At 43.8% G+C, this 24,613-nt stretch overlaps 1 protein-coding gene across 2 annotated transcripts in view; it reads left to right on the top strand.

Moving 5' to 3' along the window:
• IFT122 (intraflagellar transport 122) overlaps positions 1-24,613 on the top strand; it is a 112,373-nt gene that overhangs the window by 12,974 nt on the left and 74,786 nt on the right. Inside the window, exons 8-16 of one of the 2 annotated variants that reach the window (XM_077451603.1) lie at positions 1,583-1,658; positions 3,941-4,132; positions 4,292-4,430; positions 8,346-8,548; positions 9,095-9,232; positions 11,587-11,751; positions 16,229-16,426; positions 17,736-17,876; positions 22,568-22,621. In XM_077451603.1, coding sequence (XP_077307729.1) covers positions 1,583-1,658; positions 3,941-4,132; positions 4,292-4,430; positions 8,346-8,548; positions 9,095-9,232; positions 11,587-11,751; positions 16,229-16,426; positions 17,736-17,876; positions 22,568-22,621 — 1,306 coding nt within the window. Of the gene's footprint in view, positions 1-1,582; positions 1,659-3,940; positions 4,133-4,291; positions 4,431-8,345; positions 8,549-9,094; positions 9,233-11,586; positions 11,752-16,228; positions 16,427-17,735; positions 17,877-22,567; positions 22,634-24,613 lie in introns of both variants that reach the window. The other variant, XM_077451601.1, reaches the window with a different exon arrangement.

The following is a 24,613-nucleotide window of genomic DNA, read 5'->3' as shown; positions in this document are numbered from 1 at the left end:
CTCTGGTTGATCCCCCCCTTTAGGCTGGATTCGCACCTATTGCATTTTGCAGATTTGCACTACAGAACGTGTTCCATAGAAAACCATGTTAAATGGACTGTAGTGCAAATCTGCAAAAAGCACAAAAAAATGCATAGATGTCAATCCAGCCTTGGTCCTGGTTGGGCCTATGCTTTCTTTGCAGGGTCTGTAAGCTTAGTAGTAATATTGTAGATTTGGACAGACACTAGTCGTGTGAATCACACACTGATGTCTTTTATTGGTGAAATATCATATTTGAAGATTAGAATTCTTTGAATTTGAAGACAGAATTCTCAGTCCTACATTTTTTTTTTTTGTCAGTTGATGAACTCCAGGAATGCAGAGCATGGTGCAGAGACGTCAGTTTGTCTGAACGCGTTCTGCAAGGGAACAAAAAATAAAAAAAAATTGTTCTCTATGTGCCCTGTTCACATCAAAATGTGCAGTTTTTTTTTTTTCTGCGCAGGAATCTGCAACATATATGCAGTTTTTTGCATATGAAAAAAACTGACATGACAACAACATTGGTGTGACTAGGGCAAATAACTGACGCGTGTGAAAACTGATGTCTCTCCAAGTAAAATCTGTGCAGTTTTCCCTTCAGCACCCATCAGTTTTCATGCACGTATGGTGGGAACGAGCCCTTAAAGTGGCACTGAATCTATCAATTGAACCACTTCCCGTCCAAGGCCATCATATAACGCCCTGGACTTAGGCCCCTTTCACACTGGGGCGGTTTTCAGGCGTTACAGCGCTAAAAAAATAGCGCCTGTGTAGCGCCTGACAAAAACCGGCCCCTTTCACTCCAGTGTGAAAGCCGGAGGGCTTTCACACTGGAGCGGTGTGCTGGCAGGACGGTGAAAAAAGTCCTGCTAGCCGCATTTTTGGAGCGGTGAAGGAGCGGTGTATTCACCGCTCCTAAACCGCTCCTACCCATTGAAATCAACGCATACGTATGTCGCGCCCACATTTGTAAACGGCATTCAAACCACACATGTGAGGTATTGCCGCAAATGTTAGAGCGAGAGCAACAATTCTTGCCTCCTCTGTAAGGCTAAACTGGTAACCTGTAAAAAAAATTTAAGCGGCGCCTATGGTGATTTTTTTTTAAGTACCAAAGATTGGCGCCATTATATGAGTGTGCACAATTTTAAAGTGTGACATGTTGAGTATCTCTTTACTCAGTGTAACATTACCTCTGTCATATTATACAAAAAAAATTTGGCTATCTTTAGAGGGTGTGTGTTTTTTTTTTTTTTTTTTTTTTTTAATCCATGAAAAAAACAAGTTTGAAAAATTGCTGCGCAAATACGGTGTGACAAAAAAAAAAAGTGTAACGACCACCATCTTATTCCCTAGGGTCTCTAGGGAGGAGAAAAAATAAAAATTTTTTTATGATTTTTATTTATTTATTTTTTACATGTGAGAGAGGAGTGCCAAAATAGGCCTGGTATGGAAGTAGTTAAACACTGTTAAAACACCTCTTTTACCTGATTTGTTTTTTCAAATAGTAAATCAATTTTGAAATTCCTTGTGTGTTGTGTGCTTCTTTTTATGTCAGGGACGAGCATAATGACATCCTGGCTGTGGCGGACTGGGGCCAGAAGCTTTCTTTTTATCAGCTCAGCGGAAAGCAGGTACTGATTGCCTTGTTCATCTATTTTTAACCACGTCAATAACCTGACACTTTATCCCCCTTCCTGCCCAGGCCATTTTTCAGCTTTCAGCGCTGTCACGCTTTGGATGACAATTGTGCCGCCATGCAACACTGTAACTTTATGCTATTTTTATTACACAAATAGAGCTTTCTTTTGGTGGTATTTAATCACCACTGGGGTTTTCTTATTTTTTGCTAAACAAAAAAAAGACCAAAGAATTTTGGGGAAAAAAAACACAATTTTTTTCTTGATTTCTGTTATAAAATTTAGTAAATAAGTATCCTTTCTTCAAAAATTTAGGCCATAATGTATTCTGCTACATTTCTTTAGTAAAATAACCCAAATCAGTGTATATTATTTAGTCGGTAGGAAAATGATAGAGTCCACAAACTATTAGATATATCTGAAAATCGATAATTTCTGATGTACTAGAGGCCCGAAAACACCAGGACAGTACACATACCCATCCTTTTTTTTTTGGAACGTAGACAGTCCAAGGTATTTAGTAAGAGGCATGGTGGAGTTTTTATTAATTTTTTTTTAATTTTTTTTTAAAGTTGTATTTTTTTGTCACAATGTTTCTTTTAAAAAAAAATTTTACATACTGTCACCAGTGCAGTACAGCGTCATCATATCATATAACTGGTGTGCCGATGAAAACCATTTTTTATTTTATTTTTTTCATTTTTGAAGTATTAACTTTTTTTATTACATTTTTATTTTTTATATATTTTTTTTCTTTACATACAGTGACCACAGCAATACAATGTTACTATAGTAACACTGTACTACCCTGGGGAGGTGATCAGGATTTTTTTTTTCTTTCTATTGATTGCTTATAACTGTGAATGTTTTCTGAATAAAACTATCCATTCAGTGTTTACTATTATTATTAGCTGTGATTGGCCACAACTATTCACATGGTACAGGTGGGCTTCGATTGACCCTTTCTGTACCTTTCTTTACCTTTCTGTACCATGTGATCACTGTGGCCAATCGTAGAGCTCATCACAATAGTACACAATGAATGGCCTGAATCAAAGCCATTCATTGTGTACAATTGTCATGTGATCTGCTGTGATTGGCCACAGCAAGCACATGGTATCGACAGCGGGCCGGTACAGTAATCTGTTATCGGCTGTGTCCGGTGGACACAATGGGTGATAGATCCAAAGCGTGGGCTGATCCTGGGAGGATATCACATTAAGCAGTTAAAAAGAGCACGCTATGAGCATTACAAGCCATAAGCTTGTAAGGATGTATTGGATGTTTGTATTGGATGTTTTTTTTTTTTTTTTAGCTGCCCCAGGGGCATCTGGCGTGTGTTTGTTTGTTTTTTATTTTGCCTCTAAACGCCTCTGCATGTTAGCCAATGTGTCCATGCACACATAAGCTTTTAGAGGCAAAAACCCCACTGCCAGTGCACCCAGGATCAGTAGTGTTTTGGCATAAAAAAGTTTGACGCATTTAAATGCGTCTAAATGTGCTTTAACGCTAGGTGCATTTAATTCTTGACCATAATTTAATTAATTAATTAATGTCCAAGCGCTTCACACGCCCAAACGCATTACGCACTTTTACAAGCATCAAGCGTTTTTTCTGCTGCCAATATGAGCAGCTTCTAGGAGAGTTTGCAAAACGTGTGCACGAGGCCTAAAAGTTGCTCATACTTTCCCAGAAAACCTCCTGTGTTTGGTGTTGACAGTGCGTATGAGGCCTAAGGCTGGGTTCACACTGCTGCGGCTACGAGAACCGGATGTGATTCGCACCGCACTGCAGTGCAAATCACATCCGATCTCTGTGCGATGCGAGTTCAGCCATACAGATAGTATGGCTGAATTCGCATCGCACCAGCCCCAAACTCGCACAGGACCCTTTTTTTGGTCCGCAGCTGAATCGGATCGCATGGGTGTTCACACCATGCGATCCGATTCCTGTCCGAGTTTGCAGATCGCACTGCGATATGCCAACTGATCTGGGGGTGTCATTAACGTTTCACTGACACTCCCAGCAGTTCTCATAGGGCAGTGTGAACTGCCGCCGGCAGGCATGCGATGCGGGAACCCGCTGCGGATTCGCGGCGTTCCCGCATCGCTGCAATGTGAACCCAGCCTAAAATAAAGGAAGTGTGGTAAAATAATAAGGAATGAATGATTGCTTGCATCAAGATTAAGTGTATGTGGTCACCGTTTGGTGCAGATACAGGGAATGCCAATGTAAAATGTGCTTGTTTTGTGTATATACTTATTTTCTTATTGCAGGTTGGAAAGGACAGAGCTCTGGGGTTTGATCCCTGCTGTGTCAACTACTTTTCCAAAGGAGAATATATCATTCTGAGCGGATCTGACAGGCAGGTGTCTCTGTTTACCAAAGACGGGGTACGCCTTGGCGCTATCGGGGAGCAGAATTCCTGGGTGTGGACCTGCAGAGTCAAACCTGATTCCAATTATGTGGTGAGACAGATTGATGACACAAGGCATAAACGAAACCTTCGTTAAATTCTCTCTTCTGTGTATCTTCAGAAATCAGTCATTGGTTTCTACTAACGTAGTTCTTTTCGGGATGAAGCCAATTTGTGTCCCAATCACCCATTCATTTGTATTGTCGTGCAGGTGATTGGCTGCCAGGATGGGACCCTCGCCTTCTACCAGCTCATCTTCAGTACAGTGCATGGCCTATATAAGGACCGATACGCCTTCAGGGACTGTATGACCGACGTTATAGTGCAGCACCTCATAACTGAGCAAAAAGGTAAGCAACACAACCAGTCTAGGTCAGGGATGGCCCATAGTTTTTAAAATCAAAGATACAACTATGTTGGTGTCCCTTGTCAATTTTACATTGTATTTTTTTAAATGTAACTTCCTACTCCCAAACTGTCATTTGATGTAAAACACACAGCCAAGTATTATTCTCCACAATTTTTTTTTTATTGTGCATTTAAAAAAAAAAGAAAACAAATTAAAATTAGACATGCTATCTGCCAATAGAAGTTAACCAAAAAGTGCATTCTATGCATCCAAAAATATAGAAAATATACCAAATCAAATCATTATTCAACCAAAAAATAATGTCAAAGCAATAACTCGAAGGCCAATGATAAATAACACGTTATCTCCTTCAATTCCGCAACATGGCTGGTTGACGAACGGCCGTTCAGAAACGAACTGAAAAGTGCGTAATGAAAAGCACGAATCAAGACTCGCCAAACTTCTACTAACATGAAATTAGCAGAAGAGCTGAAAAACCACGTAGTACGTCACTACGTTAGTAATTGTTGGCCAACAATTGTGTGGCCATGTGTATGCAAGACAAGTTTGGGCGAACGCCCTTTGGACAAAATTCCATGGTTTTGCTGGCCAACAATCAATCTGATCGTGTGTTACGAGGCTTAAGTGTTGTTGGAAATTGTATACAGGCTTCAGTAGACAGACGAAGACTTGTATAGGAATGCTAGAGATCACTGCTATTACAGAGCAGTAGGGAAACAGGATTCCAAGGGCTGCACAAAAAATGCTTAAGAACAGCATAAGGACCCCTGGCTGCAGGTTGGGCACCAGGACACTAGAGGATGCCAGTGACTTTCCACGATTCCTCCTCTGTGCACCCTGCAAGCCCCTGATCCCTGAGCACATGTAGTTTGCAAATATCTTAGGTCACACGACACATTAGAAAGAGACTTCTAGGGCCGCGTACACACGCGCGGACTGTTCGCCCAACTTTGTCCGTCCAACAGTTTCGGCAAACAGTCCGCTCAAAATTAGCATGGACGGACATGCCCACACACGACGAACGAACAGTTTGCTGAAACCGTGCGCGATGACGTGAACGGCACGTACGACGGGACGAAAAATACGACGTCCTATACACTGCATTATAGCTTTCGGCGTGAAAATCCTTTATGAGCATGCGCGCAACTTTGTTTGACGAACAAGCCTACACACGAGCGGACTGTTCGCTGAAACAAGGTTTCAGCGGACAGTTTTTCGGAAATTCCGAAAAACCTTGTCCGTAAAACTGTCCGCTGAAACTGTCCGCTGAAAGCCCACACACGAGCGGACTGTCCGCCCAAACACTGTTCAGCGGACAAAGTTGGGCGAACAGTCCGCCCGTGTGTACGCGGCCTAGCTGTTTTAAGGTGCATTTATTGGGTATGGGGTGGGTTGGACTGCCTGAAGTACAACTTGCACCAAAGTTTATCTTTGCATACCATATGCCCCCTGGGTTTTTGTCTACAAGAGGGTGCGGAGGATAAATAAATATATACTGGCACCTTGCCTTCAGTTAACCCAGTATAAGCGACCCTGTGCTTTGCCCTTGCAGGGCAAAAGAACAGGTTGAAGTTAATGTCTTCCATGCCAGCAGCATACATCTTTCTTTACTCCCCTGCCACATTGTTTTTCTGCCGAGAACAAAGAAATGTATTCAGCACTTGTAAGAATCGAGAACATGAGATTACTTCTCTTACTCCCACCTAACCGTTTGCTTAGCAATTGGCTGTACAGGCACATCCAACTGTCACATGGGGTAAAGAGAGAAACTTCGGCAATGTCAGACTTGGAGCTTACACCCCATGCAGGGAGTCGGACTTGGAGCTTACACCCCATGCAGGGAGTTGGACTTGGAGCTTACACCCCATGCAGGGAGTTGGACTTGGAGCTTACACCCCATGCAGGGAGTCGGACTTGGAGCTTACACCCCATGCAGGGAGTCGGACTTGGAGCTTACACCCCCATGCAGGGAGTCGGACTTGGAGCTTACACCCCCATGCAGGGAGTCGGACTTGGAGCTTACACCCCATGCAGGGAGTCGGACTTGGAGCTTACACCCCATGCAGGGAGTCGGACTTGGAGCTTACACCCCATGCAGGGAGTCGGACTTGGAGCTTACACCCCCATGCAGGGAGTCGGACTTGGAGCTTACACCCCCATGCAGGGAGTCGGACTTGGAGCTTACACCCCATGCAGGGAGTCGGACTTGGAGCTTACACCCTATGCTGGGAGTCGGACTTGGAGCTTACGCCCCATGCAGGGAGTCGGACTTGGAGCTTACGCCCCATGCAGGGAGTCGGACTTGGAGCTTACGCCCCATGCAGGGAGTCTGACTTGGAGCTTACGCCCCATGCAGGGAGTCTGACTTGGCGCTTACGCCCCATGCAGGGAGTCTGACTTGGCGCTTACGCCCCATGCAGGGAGTCTGACTTGGCGCTTACGCCCCATGCAGGGAGTCTGACTTGGCGCTTACGCCCCATGCAGGGAGTCTGACTTGGAGCTTACGCCCCATGCAGGGAGTCTGACTTGGCGCTTACGCCCCATGCAGGGAGTCTGACTTGGCGCTTACACCCCATGCAGGGAGTCTGACTTGGCGCTTACACCCCATGCAGGGAGTCTGACTTGGAGCTTACACCCCATGCAGGGAGTCTGACTTGGAGCTTACACCCCAGACACGAAGAGAAAAGGAAATCACTGCTCTAAGTGGATCAATTGGAAATGTATCTCTCCTCAGAATTGAAGTGGCAGGTGCTAGCAATGCATATAGCAGTAAGGATGAGAGAAGATTTTGGACAGCCTCACTACGAAAGATTAGCCTTTATTCATAAAAATTTATGATATCAAAAATACATGCCACAGCAGAACACAGGATAAAAGACTGATGCGTTTCACACTATAAAACCAAGCTTAATCATAGTTCTCATAAGCTATGATAATGCACGGTTTTATAGGGTGAAACGTATCAGTCTTTTATCCTGTGTTCTGCTGTGGCATGTATTTTTGATATCCTCAATTTTTATGAATAAAGGCTAATCTTTCATAGTGAGGCTGTCCAGAATCTTCTCTCATCCTTACCCCAGACAGGAAGTCGTACTTGGAGCTTACACCCCAGACAGGAAGTCGTACTTGGAGCTTACACCCCAGACAGGAAGTCGTACTTGGAGCTTACACCCCAGACAGGAAGTCTTACTTGGAGCTTACACCCCCAGACAGGAAGTCTTACTTGGAGCTTACACCCCCAGACAGGAAGTCTTACTTGGAGCTTACACCCCCAGACAGGAAGTCTTACTTGGAGCTTACACCCCCAGACAGGAAGTCTTACTTGGAGCTTACACCCCCAGACAGGAAGTCGGACTTGGAGCTTACACCAGCAGGGCTTATCCCTTAGACTCCTTTCACAATTGTGTGAATTGGGATCTGACTTCTGAGACCCTAAGTGGCAGGGCACTCAATTTAATGTATTTCTATGAGAACCGTTCCTGCTGACACTACAGAAGTCAGTTGTGACTGCAGAAAAGGTTCCTGCACTACGTTGGTCTAAATTTTAATGCGACTTTGGTTCAGAGAATGTAAAGTCAGATGAAAGTCGCACCAAAAGTCGCATTAGTGTTGCACTGTAAAGTCGTAATGCAAGTTGTACGACTTTGTCATCTTACAAGTGTGAAAGGAGCTTTACACTAGAGACAGGAAGTCAGACTTTAGCTTACACCCCGGACAGGAAGTCAGACTTTAGCTTACACCGCAGACGGTAACTCGAACATGGAGCTTACACCCCAGACTTGGCAATTACACTCCAGACAGTAAGTCAAACTGTTATTGGTGATAAAAAGTCAGACCGGAAATTTTAGCTATGATTCTGAGCATGTCAAATAACCATCTTTGATCCCGGTTTCAGTGAGAATTAAGTGTCGGGAGCTGGTAAAGAAGATCGCAATCTATAAGAACAGATTGGCCATTCAGATGCCAGAGAAGATCCTCATCTATGAGTTGTATTCTGAAGATGCCGCCGACATGCATTATCGAGTGAAGGAGAAGATCATTAAGAAGTTTGAATGCAATCTGCTGGTGGTGTGTTCGCAGCATGTCATCCTGTGCCAGGTGAGGACTGCCTGCTCTACCAAAGCCTAGACTGTTAAAGGTCCCAGATATTATCTTTCGTACTCCTTTTTTCTGTCACCCTTTTTAGATCTGTAATTGCCTTGTCCAATGAGTATGCTCTTATTGGCGACTGAGGCACAGGGTATGGAGTGATGTTTGGTAACTGGTGGAGCTTATCAATTAATGTCATTCCTGTGTACTGGCCACTGCTTCCGGGTACCAGATATGTGCCACGGATACATACCTCCGCGTCCTCAGCAGTTGCGCATCTCACATGCACCCTATTGTAGAGTAGACAAAATGGAAGAATTTGTGGTTTGAAGCTAGTAGACTAATGGTGACATAACATTTGGCATACACAAGTATATAAAACAAATACGATTTTATTAAATTAACATGTTAAAATATACAGGTTTAAAAAAACGGCTCTGTCTGTTCAAACATAAAAGGTGCTGAAGGAGATGGTAATACCAGTTCACCCTGTATCAGTTATGTTGGCATTCTCAACGTGTCATACTAAAGTGATATCTTTCTCGCCTGTCACAGGAGAAGCGGCTACAGTGTTTGTCCTTTAAAGGTGTCAAGGAACGAGAATGGATGATGGAGTCTCTTATCCGCTATATCAAGGTTATTGGGGGCTCCTCTGGCAGGGAAGGCCTATTGGTGGGTCTGAAGAATGGACAGGTAATACCACTGAAAGTCATGTTTGTATAATTTGTAACAATAGACTGAAATTTTAGCAGTCAGAAAATAATAAAATTTTGCCCATTGGGTGGACTCAACAAAGCTTTGGGATGTGAACCTATCTGCTAATAACCTGACAGACAGCTCACATGCCTCTCTGCCTGTGTAGTGAATACACTACATGAGCAGAGCCTGACTATAAGCAGAGAAAGTACCTTTCCCTATCTATAGTGCCAGCTAAAAATCAGTTACCAACCTTCCTTTCCCTTTTTTGCTCTCAGCGGAACTTTGTTGGGGGTGGGTCAGCCACGCCTCTTGACCTTTGGCCTCTGGGGGACGCCTGCTTACCTTTTGTTGGAGGTCCCTATTCCAATCCTTGAGTCCTAACCTTGTACTTCAAGGGGAAACCCTAACCCTATGCAGCATAGAAAATGGAACAGATTACTCCTAATTGACAAAAGAGCTTGTACCCCCCCTCCCCCCTTTGTTAGTAAGGAGCGGAGATCTGCTTCGTATTTATAGTTTAGGAGAGTGGCATAGGAAATTTTGGTAATTCCCCACCATTGTATATCAAACCTCCTAAGCAGCCAAACCTGCCCTGGAATTGACATTTTAGAATGTAAATTTCTGTTTGGTGTCTTGCCTGTAGTAAGGAGAGTGTGTTGGTGATTACTGGGCTTTGTTCCTGAAACTGTTAGATGACTGGCAGTCATGCTCATTCATTGGCTTTAAAGCTGAATACTTGGTTAACGTGATTGTGAACCTCAAACATAAAATATGAACAAAGCATATCCCTCTATAGTGTGTACTTGTCTCAATCCAGAGCACTGAGTGTCATTCCTGTCTTCTGCATTCTTTCTCTGCTATCTGTCAATTCTGACAGGTTTTTCTGATACCAAGAGATAAACAGGTGACAGTGGGGAGAGCTCCAGCACACAACCTGTGATTGAAAGCCTCAGCTCTGTTCCTGTGTGCTCCCCTCCCCTCCAATCTCACCAAGCTCTGCAAAGTGTTATTTCAGCTCCCAGCCCCTTACTTTTTAAAGCTGAGAGATCCTGTGTAAATTCTGTGCTTTTAATGGATGCACAGATGGCTGCAGATAAACAGGTACAACTTATGTAGGAGCATTTGTTTCATCTGTTTATCACCTGAGGCCAGGCACTTCATTGGGTAGATGTAATAGTTTACGACCACTTTAAGCAAATGTCTTGTTTCCACCCCCACCTCCTGTAGTTTTCTGTTGGCAACCCATAGTGGGTGGAGCCTGCTGGGTCTCTCCCTCACAGCTCTGCTTTCTGCACAGGCGATGTGCAGCACACTGATGATGTCACTGCTTCATTCACAGGCTCATAACTGTGGATTTGTATCCTTTGTGGCTATTGTGGAATACATTTTGATGAAAATTCTTGTGGCCAGGCTTCAGCTTTAAAGTGATATTAAAGCCATTTTTTTTTTTTTTTTTGGTAAAGGAGAGGCTAATAGAACTTGCATGCACTTGCTGCTTTTTTTTTCTGAGTTTCTTTCTTAAACTTTTCTCCCGGCCGCGCTGCCAGACTCCCATTATATTGGTGCCCCTTGTGCCTGCCAGTCCCACAATAGGCTCCTCTATGGGCACGTTCCTGTTTGGAACTACAGTTTACATGCAGCTGCACACACAGATAGAGCAAGAGGGCCAAAGCCACGCCTCTTTTCCTCCTCCAGCAGTGGAAATAAAAAAATAAAAAAATTAAAAATAAAAAGAGCAAATGTATAAAATAGCATATTTTTATATCGCAGAAAATGTTGACTTTAATATCACTTTTAATGCTTTCTTTTTTATTTGTTACTGAAACAGATTTTCTGAATAGCATTGTAAAATTAATGCTAAATCTTCTTCTTTTTTTTTTCTTTTTTTATTTCATGTAAAATTTCTGTGTGTATTTTTGCTTTTAAAGTCCTTTTGGAATTATGTTTCAGTTACCTAAATGACCACTAGATGGCGGAGTGAGACTTTTTTTCTGATTAGCACTGTATGACTGAAGTATGGCTCAGCTGGACAGTCTATTTACCAAGCCTGCTTTTTTTTTTCCCTCCCCTGTTTCCATAGCACAGGTTTATATGCTCACTAATATTTCCTTGTATAAGACCCCTTCCTGTGCCCTTTAGTAAGCATTACCTCCATGGCTTCTAAATGTTTTCCTGGTCTGCTTCATTTCCATTGTTATCAGATCTTGGGTAGGAATTTTTGGGGTCACCCTGAACAACGGCGAACAACAGACGATCAACTATGTAGCAGCGAACTTGCTGACTGTTGTGGAAAAACACACACTTCATTCACCCTCTCTTATTTTTTCCTGTTTTATGTTTTTCATCAGATCCTGAAGATTTTTGTGGACAACCTCTTTGCCATCACCCTTCTCAAACAGGCCACATCTGTGCGATGTCTGGACATGAGCGCCACTCGCAACAAGCTTGCCGTAGTGGATGAAAACAACACGTGTCTGGTGTATGACATCACAACAAAAGATCTCTTGTTCCAGGTTAGGAAGAGCGTTTTTTATGGTTCCGCACTATAAATCCTTTAACCACTTACAGACCGGGCCTATTTTTATATATATATATATATATATATATATATATATATATATATAATTTTTTTTATTATTATTATTATTATTATTATTCTTAACGATTTATATAGCGCCAACAGTTTACGCAGCACTTTACAATGTATAGGGGGGACAACACAATAAAAAAGGTACAGGAGGGCCCGGCTCGTAGAGCTTACATTCTAAAGGGAGGGGGTGGTGGTATAAAAGGTAATAGCTGCAGAGAATGATTTGATGGGGGGGTGGCTCGGGGACAATTGTTAGGTGGGTGTGGGATACGCTTCCCTGAATAAATGAGTTTTCAGGGAACTCCTAAAGGTGGACAGGGTAGGGGCTGATTTTTTATATATATATATATATATATATATATATATATATATATATATATATATATATATATATATATATATATATATATATATATATATATATATATATATATATATATATATATATATATAATGAGCTGCACAATTCAAAATTGGGTGCAGGTGCATGGTAGCCAATCAGCTTTTAACTTAACTAGCTTGTTCAATTAGGCCCATTTCAGACGGAGCGGAATCAGTTAAGTTGATCCACCTGCTCAGCGGGGGATCTCTGTGCTGATCCCCCCCCGAGCAGGTGCATGACAGGTCTGTGTCCACTCCACTATCCAGAGCGAACACGGACACAGCCCGCTGTTTTCTGTGGGGTGGTCAGATGGAAATGGACTGCCTGTCCATTTCCATCCAACTGTCATCCGATCCAATGGATGCTGGCCGGTTGCAGCGGCACATAGGACATGGATGAGAGCGTTTGGGGTGGAGGAACTTGACTGGTGTCCCAATACTTTTGGTAATATAGTGTGTGTGTGTATATATATATGTGTGTGTGTGTATGTGTGTATGTGTATATATATATATATATATATATATATATATATATATATATATATATATATATATATATATATATATATATATATATATACATACATACATACACAAAATGAGAATCACAATTTTTTTGCTTAGAATAAAGAGATCACGATTCTCTCATGATTCTCACAACGTAAAATCTTTCACATTGTACAAAAAAAAAAATGGGCTAACTTTACTGGTTATTTTTTTTTTTTTATTTTTTTTTTTATTCATTAAAGTAATTTTTTAAAAAAAAATTGCATTTGAAAGAGCGCTGTGCAAATACAGTGTGACATAAAAAATTTCAACAACCACCATTTTATTCTCTAGGGTGTCTACTAAAAAATGTGTGTGTGTGTGTGTGTGTGTGTATGTATATGTATGTATGTATGTGTATGTGTATGTATATATATATATATATATATATATATATATATATATATATATATAATGTTTGGGGGTTCCAAGTAATTTTCTAGCAAAAAAAAAAAAAAATTATTTTAACTTGAAACCAACAAATGTCAGAAAAAGGTTTAGTGTTTAAGTGGTTAAACTTTTTCCACCTGCACACAAAGTCTCTATTCTATTGATAAATTGTTACAATGTTTCTACTTAAAGTGGTTGTATAGTCTTTTTTTTTATAACTTTTACCTACAGGTAAGCCTATAAAAAAGGCTTACCTGTAGGTAAAAAAAATATTCCTCGCAATGCGCCATTGACTGTAGCGGCGCATGCGCACAGGGGATTCTTGGTGGAAAGTCCGGCAGACGCCGGACCTTGCTGGAAAGACTGCCCAGTTTTTCTCTTCCTTTCTTTTGATGGCTGTGGTCTCAGAAGAGCAGAGAGAATTCTTTGCATAGAAAGAATTGTAAAAACACTTTAGTCAAGATCGCGATAACGATTCTGGACGATTAATTGTGCAGCTCTAATATATATATATATCTCCTACCTTTTTTTTTTTTTTCCAGACACCCTAGAGAATAAAATGGCGGTTGTTTCAATACTTTGTCACACTGTATTTGTGCAGTGTTCTCACAAATGCCATTTTTTGGGAAAAAATACACGCGACTTGCGTATGCGTTCGCTTCTGCGCGTGAGCTCGTCGGGATGGGGCACTTTAAATTTCTTTTTTTTCTTATTTATTTTACTTTTTATTTTATTTTTTACTCTGTCCCTTTAAAAAAAAAATTTGGATCACTTTTATTCCTATTACAAGGAATGTAAACATCCCTTGTAATAGAAAAAAAGCATGACAGGGCCTCTTTAATGTGAGATCTGGGGTCAAAAAGACCTCAGGTCTCATATTTACACTTAAAGTGGAAGTAAACCCTCCTATTGTTTTCAGCCAAGGAAGCTGCCACCTTGGCCTCCGTTTAATCTTTAACTGCTATGAAGCTACACATGTGATCAGTTATGACACCAGCCATTGGATAGTTTGACAGTTTGGTTGAGAGTACAACCAATGTGACAGTTAGCATTTCCGGCATGCTGGGAATGTAACTTTTTCAGACTGTTAGATCGATGGGTTTACTTCCGCTTTAAGGCCGGGTTCACACCGCTGCGATGCGGGAACGCCGCGAATCCGCGGCGTTTTCCCGCATCGCATTACTCCCGCCGGCAGTTCACACTGCCCTATGCGGAAGGCTGGGAGTGTCAATGATATGTTAATGACACCCCCAGATCCGTCCGCATATCGCAGTGCGATCTGCCGACTCGCACAGGAATCGGATCGCATGGTGTGAACCCCCATGCGATCCGATTCTGTTGCGGGCCAAAAAAAGGGTCCCGTGCGAGTTTGCTGCGGGACCGATGCGAATTCAGCCATACTATCTGTATGGCTGTACTTGCATCGCTACGGAGATCGGATGTGATTTGCGGTGCGAATCACATCCGGATCTCCCCCCGCAGCAGTGTGAACCCAGCCTAAATGCAATAAAAAAGGTGTTTTTCTTTTTTGTTTTGTTTTTTTCAATAAATAGGACATTGCTTCCATCATCCAATGGTATGGAGTCGAGTGGGGGCCATCATTCCCTCACTCGACTTACAGCCTCAGAGGGGAAAGAACTGGATCGTCTCCGCCGCTACTGATTGCTCCGGGAAGCGGCGGGAGGGAGATGGGCACCTCTCCCGCCACTGATAAAAGTGATCCCGTGGCGAATCCGCCGCAGAGACCACTTTTATCTGAAAGCGGACCGCCTGAAGTTTTTAAAAATACAGGGGCTATGGCAGCGATCTGTTGCCATAACAACCGTATTCAACATCAAGATACCGACGTGGAGCAACAGCAGGCGGTTCAGAAGTGTTGAAAGGATAAATTCACCATTTGTAAAAAAATGCACATTTTTTTACAGGTAAAAAAATGTGCAGTTTCTTTTATTTTTTTTTATTTTGGCATTGCACTAGTGATCAGAAGATTGTTGGTGCCATGCAGGATTCGTTCAGATCTGTCAGTATATCTGTACATCCCTTATAGGCAGGCAGATACACTAACACAAAGAAATTAATGAACTACCATGGCGCTCCGCCATGGTAGTTTAATTGAGAACTACAAGCCGACAACCACAAAGGATGTCGGGGCTTGTAGCTCATTCACACACACAGCTGTGCGAATGAATGACGCGGCCATGTGGGCGGAGCCACGCACGGTCGCACTGATTTTAAAAAAGTGACAGCTAGTATGGGAAACTTTACCGTATCCCTGCCACAGGGAGGAGGGGGTAGCGGGCAGTGGCTGCAGCATTGGGAACATGATGTTGAGTTCCACCCTAAAAATGGGTGGAACATGTGTAACATATTGCCAAAAGTGAATTTATCCTTTAACATAAAGAAGTGAAATGTGTGCCACAGATTTATTTATTTTTTTTTTTTTTGGGGGGGGGGGGTTATTTTGCCATGGCATTGTGTAGCAAAACAAACCTGGTATACTTACCTGCTCTGTGTAATGGTTTTGAACAGGGCATCCTCCGATCCTCCTGTACTGGGGTCCCCTGCCAGCGCTCTCGGCTCCTCCTCTTCTCCATGTGCCTTCATAAGAAACCACTTTCTGCAGGTTTACTCCAGAGCCCTGCGATCCCGACGCGTTTCGTCTAAGATGACATCATCTGGGGTCAAAATAATACAGCTTACTAGCAAGGACCTGATGCTTATTTAATATAAGCATTTATTTAGCACCAGCAATTTACACCACTCTTTACATGCTATCAATTTGTATCAGTCCCTGATCTCAAGGAGCTTACCATCTAACGTCCCTATCTCATATGTATACATACTAGGGCCAATTAACCTTCCACCACTTCTTTGGAGTGTGAGAGAAAAGGGGAGCACCTGGAGGAAGCCCACACAAGCACAGGGAGAATTCCATGCAGAGAATCTCCTGGTCGCAGTCAAACTGAGGACTCTAATGCTGCCAGACAGAAGTGCTAGCCACTAAGCCACTGTGCTGTACATTTCAATGATTGCTTATTGTTAGGCCTTCGTTTTTATTTATTTTTCTTCCATTTTCCTTTTAGGAGCCCAATGCCAACAGTGTAGCCTGGAATACACAGTGTGAGGACATGCTCTGCTTTTCAGGTGGAGGATACCTGAATATTAAAGCCAGCAACTTCCCCGTTCACCAACAGAAACTGCAGGGCTTTGTCGTAGGCTACAACGGATCAAAGATCTTCTGCCTGCACATCTACTCCATGTCTGCTGTAGATGTGCCCCAAGTAAGTTACAGACTTTCTATTGCCTCAGTTTTCTTTTATGCAGGTCATATGCTGTGTATGTGTTTTAGATTTTTTTTCACAGGGTATAGTAGAGAAGAAGGACAAAAGGACACCTTTCATCTTCTCTTCCATGACATTACAAAAACATACAAGTACACCTTAACGCAGTAATAACTCAGGCTCCTGGTGACAAAAAAAATATTTTTATAATGGTTCAGTGATAACCCATCATATATATCATGCCTAAAGTATAATAAAAAATAATTTAGAGCTGCACGATTAATCGTTAAGAATTGTCACAATTTTTAATTTTTTCCCGTTGCGATCTTGGAAAAAAAGTATTTCCCAATTCTTTCTATGCTGAGAATTCTCTCTGCACTGCTAAAGCAGACAGCCCTCAAAAGAAAGGGGGAAAAAAAACAAAAAACGGCAGTCTGCCAAGAATCACAACATTCTTTACCAGTAGAACTTAAAGTATAAACATTGTAACAATTTGTCTTTTAGATCAAAGGAATACAATTTGGTCTGAAAATGAGGGAAGTGTGACCACTTAAAGCGGAGGTCCACCGTAAAGTGGAGCTTCCGCTCATTGGAACCCTCCCCCCCCCTCTGGCACCACAATTGGCACCTTTCAGGGGGGAGGGGGGTGCAGGTACCTGTACAGTACAGGTATCCGCACACACTTCCGGCATCGATATCTGCAGAAGGTAGGCTCCTTTCCGCAGAATCTACGCCTCTTTCCGAAGGTCCCCCGCTGTCTGCTGGGAAACACACGGATCCCAGAGACAGCGGGGACCATCCTTATTGCGCAGCGCGACTCGCGCATGCGCAGTAGGGAACCGGGAAATGAAGCCGCAAGGCTCCACTTCCTGATTCCCATACCCAAGATGGGCTCCGATTTGGCATGCGATTTTGACATGTCAAATCGCATGTCAAATAGGCCCAATGTGAATGTAGGCTTAACGTCAGCTTTACATAATATGATTTTTCTGTTTTTTTAGATACTGCTATGGTAATATAAAGAGTCGGGGGAGGGGGGGGTATTGTTTATTACAACCACCCTATTAGATTGTAAGCTCTTCTGAGCAGGGCCCTCTTAATCCTCTTGTATTCTATTGTTTTATAACTCTTTGTCTCCTTTTTATATTGTAAAGCACTGCGTAAACTGTTGGCGCTATATAAATCCTGTATAATAATAATAATCTTTATTTCCTCCCGCTGAAGGGGAGAAGTTTTGTCACAGATCTCTGTTCCTCGCAGATCAATATTCTTCTCACTTTCTTCCCCCAAATCTCTCTTCTTCCCGCAGTCCGCTCCAATGTATCAGTACCTGGAGAGGAAGATGTTCCGAGAAGCTTACCAGATTGCCTGCCTCGGGGTCACTGACCTGGACTGGAAGGAGCTGGCGATGGAGGCGTTGGAGGGGCTGGATTTTGAGACGGCTAAAAAGGTGACAATGTGTTTCCTGTTTTCACGGGATGCAGAGCGGCTTCGCCTTGGTGTGATCTCTCTGTTTACTGTCCGTTCCCCAGTGGAGGGTCCCAGCACTTCCTGTCATTCACAGGGTCATCCTGTCTGGGGCTGGAGTGTAAAACTGCTGACACCATCTGACACCCACCGACAGCCATTCACTGCCAGCGCATTACAAAGTCATTTTTTTGTCTTTTAAAGTGTGTAAACCTTGTAGTGAAAGTTTGTTGGTGGATCCTTCTGTCTCTACTAACTCTTTTTTACACATTTCCTTTTTGTTCATGTTATTTTCATAATTCGGAGGAAATGTGTGTTGATCCTGCCATTTACCTCCTCCTTTCTTTTGAGCTTTCTGGCCATGCTAAGCATTGAAGCAGATCTATGCTGGCCAGTTGTCGTCATCCTTCTGCTCCTACTCGGGGCTACAGAGTGCCGTATTATAGCACGGCATGCTTGCAGTCAGCTTGGCCCCTCCCCCCACCCAGCCCTTCTCGGTTTGATTGACAGGAGCCTCATTGTCACAAAAGCAGCTGCACCTTGTGATTGTGACCATGTCCCCCCTGCATGGAGAAAGCCCATGTGAAATTCTTTTAGCTATTTCAGGATATGCGGCAACTATTCAATGTAGAGCTGCTGCCTCTTGAAAGGCTTATAAGAGAGGAAGTGGATGCTACACTGTGTGGTCTCCTTGCCTCGTTTATTGCACTGGCAAAAGTGGCATTTAAAAAAAAAAAAAAATTCCCACAGCTCATTTCATGTTATCGGTGAGCCGAGCAAAGTGATTGTAAACCTCAGACATGAAATATGAACAAAGCATATCCCTCTATAGTGTGCACTTGTCTCACGCCAGAGCAGGGACGTGCAGTGAGGTCAGTGGCTGGCAAGGCATTGGTTAGTATCAGAGCCAGATACACACAGGTTACATACGCCGAGATCGTTAGAGCGAGAGCAATAATTCTAGCACTAGACCTCCTCTGTAACTCTAAACATGTAACCTGTAAAAAAATGTAAAAGCGTCTCCTATGCAGATTTATAAGTACTGAAGTTTGATATCATCCCACAAGTGTGCACAATTTTAACCACTTTCAGACCGGACCATTTTGCTGGCTTAAGACCAGACCAATTTTTGCGATTCGGCACTGCGTCGCTTTAACTGACAATTCCGCAGCCGTGCGACGTAGCTCCCAAACAAAATTGATGTCCTTTTTTTTTTCCCCCACAAATAGAGCTTTCTTTTGGTGGTATTTGATCACCCCTGCGTTTTTTTGTTTTTTTTTGTGCTATAAACAAAAATAGAGCGTCAATTTAGAAAAAAAACGCATTATTTTTTACTTTTTGCTATAATAAATATCCCCCAAAAATATATAAAAAAAAAACATTTTTTTCCCTCAGTATAGGCCGATACTTATTCTTCTTCTACATATTTTTGGTTAAAAAAAATCGTAATAAGCGATTGATTGGTTTGCGCAAAATTTATAGCGTTTACAAAATAGGGGATAGTTTTATGGCATTTTTATAAATTTTTTTTTTTTTTTACTAGTAATGGCACCGATCAGCGATTTTTATTGTGACTGCGACATTATGGCGGACACGTCGGACATTTTTGACACTATTTTGGGACCATTGTCATTTATACAGCAATCAGTGCTATACAAATGCACTGATTCCTGTGTAAATTACACTGGCAGTGAAGGGGTTAAGTGTTCCTAGGGGCGTGTTACTAACAGTGGGGGGCTGGGCTGTGTGTTAGTGAACACTAATCTCTGCTCCAATCACAGGGAGCAGAGATCAGTGTCACCTGTTGCTAGGCAGAACGGGGAGATGCTGTTTACTTCCGCATCTCCCAGTTCAGTCTCCACGTGAGACGATCGCGGGTATGCCCACGGCGATTGAGTCCGCGGGAACATTATATCCATTTTTTTTTCTAACACGCTAGAGAATAAAATGGCGGTCATTGCAATACTTACTGTTGCAGAGGTCTTGCAAGTGCACTTTTCTTTTGGGGGGGGGGGGGGTCTATATTTTTTTAATTAAATAAGACAACAGTAAAGTTAGCCCATTTTTTTTTTTTTTATATATATCATGAAAGATAATGTTATGCAGAGCAAATTGATACCCAACATGTCACGCTTCAAAATTGCGCCCGCTCGTGGAATGGCGACAAACTTTTACCCTTAAGGCCGCGTACACACGGGCGGACTGTTCGCCCAACTTTGTCCGCTGAACAGTGTTTCAGCGAACAGTCCCCTCGTGTGTAGGCTTGTTCGTCAAACTAAGTTCCGCGCATGCTCAGAAAGGATTTACACGCCGAAAGTTGTAATGCAATGTATAGGACGTCGTATTTTGCGTCCCGTCGTACGGCACGTTCACGTCATCGCGCACGGTTTCAGCAAACTGTTCGTACGTCTCGTGTGGCCATGTCCGTCCATGCTAATTTTGAGCGGACTGTTTGCCGAAACTGTTTGACGGACAAAGTTGGGCGAACAGTCCCCGCGTGTGTACGCAGCCTCACAAATTCTCTATAGGCGACGTTTAAAAAAATTCTACAGGTCGCTTGTTTTGAGTTAGAGGAGGTCTAGGGCTAGAATTATTGCTCTCGCTCTAACGATCAAGCCGATACCTCACATGTGGGTTCAACACCGTTTTCATATGCGGGCGCTGCTCACGTATGCCAAGCTCGTCGGGATGGGGCGCATTCATTTTTTATTTTTTTTTTTCTTATTTGTTTTATTTTTTATTTTTTCACTGTTTTAAAAAAAAAAAATTGGCACTTTTATTCCTATTACAAGGAATGTAAATATCCATTGTTCTAGAAAAAAAAGGATGACAGGTCCTCTTAAATATGAGATGTGGGGGCCAAAAAGACCTCAGATCTCATATTTACACTAAAAGGCAATACAATAAAATAAATAATGTTTGAAAAAATGTCCCTTTTAAGAGCTATGGGCGGAAGTGACGTTTTGACGTTGCTTCCGCCCTGCAATGGTACGGAGCCGGGTGGGGGCCCATCTTCCCCTCAGCTCCATGCCAAGCAAAGGAAAGGACCCAATCTCCTCCACTGCTGCTGGCGGCTCCGGTAAGCGACACCGAAGCGTGGCGGGGGGGGGCCCTCTCCCGCCACCGATAAGTGATCTCGTATCGAATCCCCCGCTGAGACCACTTTTATCTGAAAGCGGACCGCACACTGAAGAAGTGGATACCGGGTTTATGGCAGCTAGCTGCTGGCATAACAACGACATTCCACTTCAAAGAGCCGCCGTATAATGACTGCGGGTGGCCCATAAGTGGTTAAAGTGTGGCATGTTGGGTATCTATTTACTCGGCGTCACATCGTCTTTCACATTTATACAAATAAATCAGGCTAACGTTAGCGTTGCTTTCTTTTTGTTAATGAGACTCGTTTAAAAAAAAATTGCTGCGCAAATATCATGTGGCATAAAAAGTTGCAACAACCGCCATTTTATTCCCTAGGGCAGTGATGGTGAACCTTGGCACCCCAGATGTTTTGGAACTACATTTCCCATAATGCTCAGCTACATTGCAGAGTGCACGACCATCATGGGAAATGTAGTTCCAAAACATCTGGGATGCCAAGGTTCTCCATCACTGCCCTAGGGTGTCTGCTAAAACAATATATATAATGTTTGGGGGTTCTGTGTGATTTTCAAGCAAATGATGATTTTTACATGTAGGAGAGAAGTGTCAGAATTGGCCTGGGTGGCAAGGGGTTAATTGCCATAAGTAATATACAAATAATTATTATATATATATATATATATATATATATATATATATATATAATATATATTTATTATTATTATTATTATTATTATTATATATATAATTTTTTTTTTTTTTCAAAATCTGTACTCAAGCAGGTGGACTAACATACAAATTACTAAAGTTTGAAGTTATAACTTCCAACCGGTAATTTCACAGTAAATAGATAAATAATAAATTATTATCTTATAACTTATAGCATATAAAAAATATATAATTTAGCTTGTACCTATTCAGCAGAATCAGTTTCTCCCTCTTAATTGTGGGAGAAAAACATGGGATTGTGTATAAATCTTATACACATAAACACGTTTTTTTCCTTCTAGTTAAGAGGGATGGGCTGGAAGGGAGGATTTGTCTTTTAGACACGCCCCCTTCTATGACACTGCACTAAGAGGCGTGCCTCCACTGTGTGCATCCCTTTTCTCCAATCAGCTCTCAGAGCTCTCCTCACTGAGCTCTGCAGAGTGTAAGCTTTATAAATCCTGCACTTTGAAGGGATGTAGAGGAGAGAGGGCTGCAGATAAACAGGTACAACTTATGTAGGTGGATTTGTTTCATCTCTGTGTACCACCTGATGCCAGTCACTTCACTGGGTATATAGAAGGGTTTACAACCACTTTAAAATCTTCTACAAGAAATTTCAACAATTTACCAAAGAGAGAACTTGGGACTGGCAAAGACCTTATGCAGCCAATACCCACAACTTCCTCAAATTGGCTTTAGAGGTAGATTTGAACTATAACACTAGTTCGGGTATCGACAGTCTCCGCTCTACCAAGGACTTGGTGGGCTGCCATTCCCAGAAATCATACAGTAACTTCATAAAGGTCTTGCTGCATTCTTTTCCAGAGGTCTACAATGTCTAATCTTTTCCTTTCCCTATGGCAGGCCTTTATACGTGTGCGAGACCTTCGCTACCTGGAACTCATCAACAGCATTGAGGTAACAAGCATTGTATGTCCTGCTCCTTGTAATGTAGCTTCTTTTTTACACATATTACATCTCGCTCTCTATCTCTCTCTCGCTCTCTATCTCTCTCTCGCTCTCTATCTCTCTCTCGCTCTCTATCTCTCTCTCGCTCTCTATCTCTCTCTCGCTCTCTATCTCTCTCTCGCTCTCTATCTCTCTCTCGCTCTCTATCTCTCTCTCGCTCTCTATCTCTCTCTCGCTCTCTATCTCTCTCTCGCTCTCTATCTCTCTCGCGCTCTCTATCTCTCTCGCGCTCTCTATCTCTCTCGCGCTCTCTATCTCTCTCGCGCTCTCTATCTCTCTCTCTCGCTCTCTCTATCTCTCTCTCTCGCGCTCTCTATCTCTCTCTCGCGCTCTCTATCTCTCTCTCGCGCTCTCTATCTCTCTCTCGCGCTCTCTATCTCTCTCTCGCGCTCTCTATCTCTCTCTCGCGCTCTCTATCTCTCTCTCGCGCTCTCTATCTCTCTCGCGCTCTCTATCTCTCTCTCGCGCTCTCTATCTCTCTCGCGCTCTCTATCTCTCTATCTCTCTCGCGCTCTCTATCTCTCTCGCGCTCTCTATCTCTCTCGCGCTCTCTATCTCTCTCGCGCTCTCTATCTCTCTCGCGCTCTCTATCTCTCTCGCGCTCTCTATCTCTCTCGCGCTCTCTATCTCTCTCGCGCTCTCTCTCTCTCGCGCTCTCTCTCTCTCGCGCTCTCTCTCTCTCGCGATCTCTCTCGCTCTCTCTCTCCCCCCCTCTTTCTCTCGCATGCTCTCTCCCCCCTCGCTCGTGCGCTCGCTCTCCCGCGCTCTCTCCCCCCCTCGCTCATGCGCTCTCACTCGCTCGCTCTCGCTCGCTCGCTCTCGCTCGCTCGCGCTCTCTCTCGCTCGCGCTCTCTCTCGCTCGCGCTCTCTCTCGCTCGCGCTCTCTCTCGCTCGCGCTCTCTCTCGCTCGCGCTCTCTCTCGCTCTCGCTCGCTCTAGCTCGCTCTCGCGCGCTCTCTCTCGCGCGCTCTCTCTCGCGCGCTCTCTCTCGCGCGCTCTCTCTCGCGCGCGCTCTCTCTCGCGCGCTCTCTCTCGCGCGCTCTCTCTCGCGCGCTCTCTCTCTCGCGCTCTCTCTCTCGCGCTCTCTCTCTCGCGCTCTCTCTCTCGCGCTCTCTCTCGCGCTCTCTCTCTCGCGCTCTCTCTCTCGCGCTCTCTCTCGCGCTCTCTCTCGCGCTCTCTCTCGCGCTCTCTCTCGCGCTCTCTCTCGCTCTCTCTCGCGCTCTCTCTCGCGCTCTCTCTCGCTCTCTCTCTCTCGCTCTCTCTCTCTCGCTCTCTCTCTCTCGCTCTCTCTCTCTCGCGCTCTCTCTCGCGCTCTCTCTCTCGCTCTCTCTCTCGCTCTCTCTCTCTCTCGCGCTCTCTCTCTCTCTCTCCCGCGCTCTCTCTCGCGCTCTCTCTCTCGCGCTCTCTCTCTCGCTCTCTCTCTCTCTCTCGCTCTCTCTCTCTCTCTTTCTCTCGCGCTCTCTCTCTCTCTCTCTTTCTCTCGCGCTCTCTCTCTCTCTCTCTTTCTCTCGCGCTCTCTCTCTCTCTCTCTTTCTCTCGCGCTCTCTCTCTCTCTCTCTTTCTCTCGCGCTCTCTCTCTCTCGCGCTCTCTCTCTCTCTCGCGCTCTCTCGCGCTCTCTCTTTCTCTCGCGCTCTCTCTCTGTCTCTCTCTCTCGCGCTCTCTCTCGCGCTCTCTCTCGCGCTCTCTCTCGCGCTCTCTCTCTCTCTCCTCCCCCCTCTCTTTCTCTTGCGCGCTCGCTCTTTCGCTCGCGCTCTCTCTCTCACGTGCTCTCTCCCCCCTCGCTCGTGCGCTCTCTCTCTCATGCTCTCTCTTTCCCGCGCTCTCTCCCCCCTCGCTCGTGCGCTCTCTCTCTCATGCTCTCTCTCTTTCCCGCTCTCTCTCTCTCTCTCTCTCTCTCTCTCTCTCTCTCTCTCTCTCTCTCTCTCTCTCTCTCTCTCTCAT

The sequence above is a fragment of the Lithobates pipiens genome, unplaced genomic scaffold (genome assembly GCF_037356315.1).
Source record: "Lithobates pipiens isolate NorthernLeopardFrog02 unplaced genomic scaffold, aLitPip1_a1.2 Scaffold_23, whole genome shotgun sequence".
Lineage (NCBI taxonomy): Eukaryota > Metazoa > Chordata > Amphibia > Anura > Ranidae > Lithobates > Lithobates pipiens.
The sequence above is the reverse complement of the archived record's forward strand: the minus strand, read 5'-3'. Positions and strand labels throughout refer to the sequence as shown.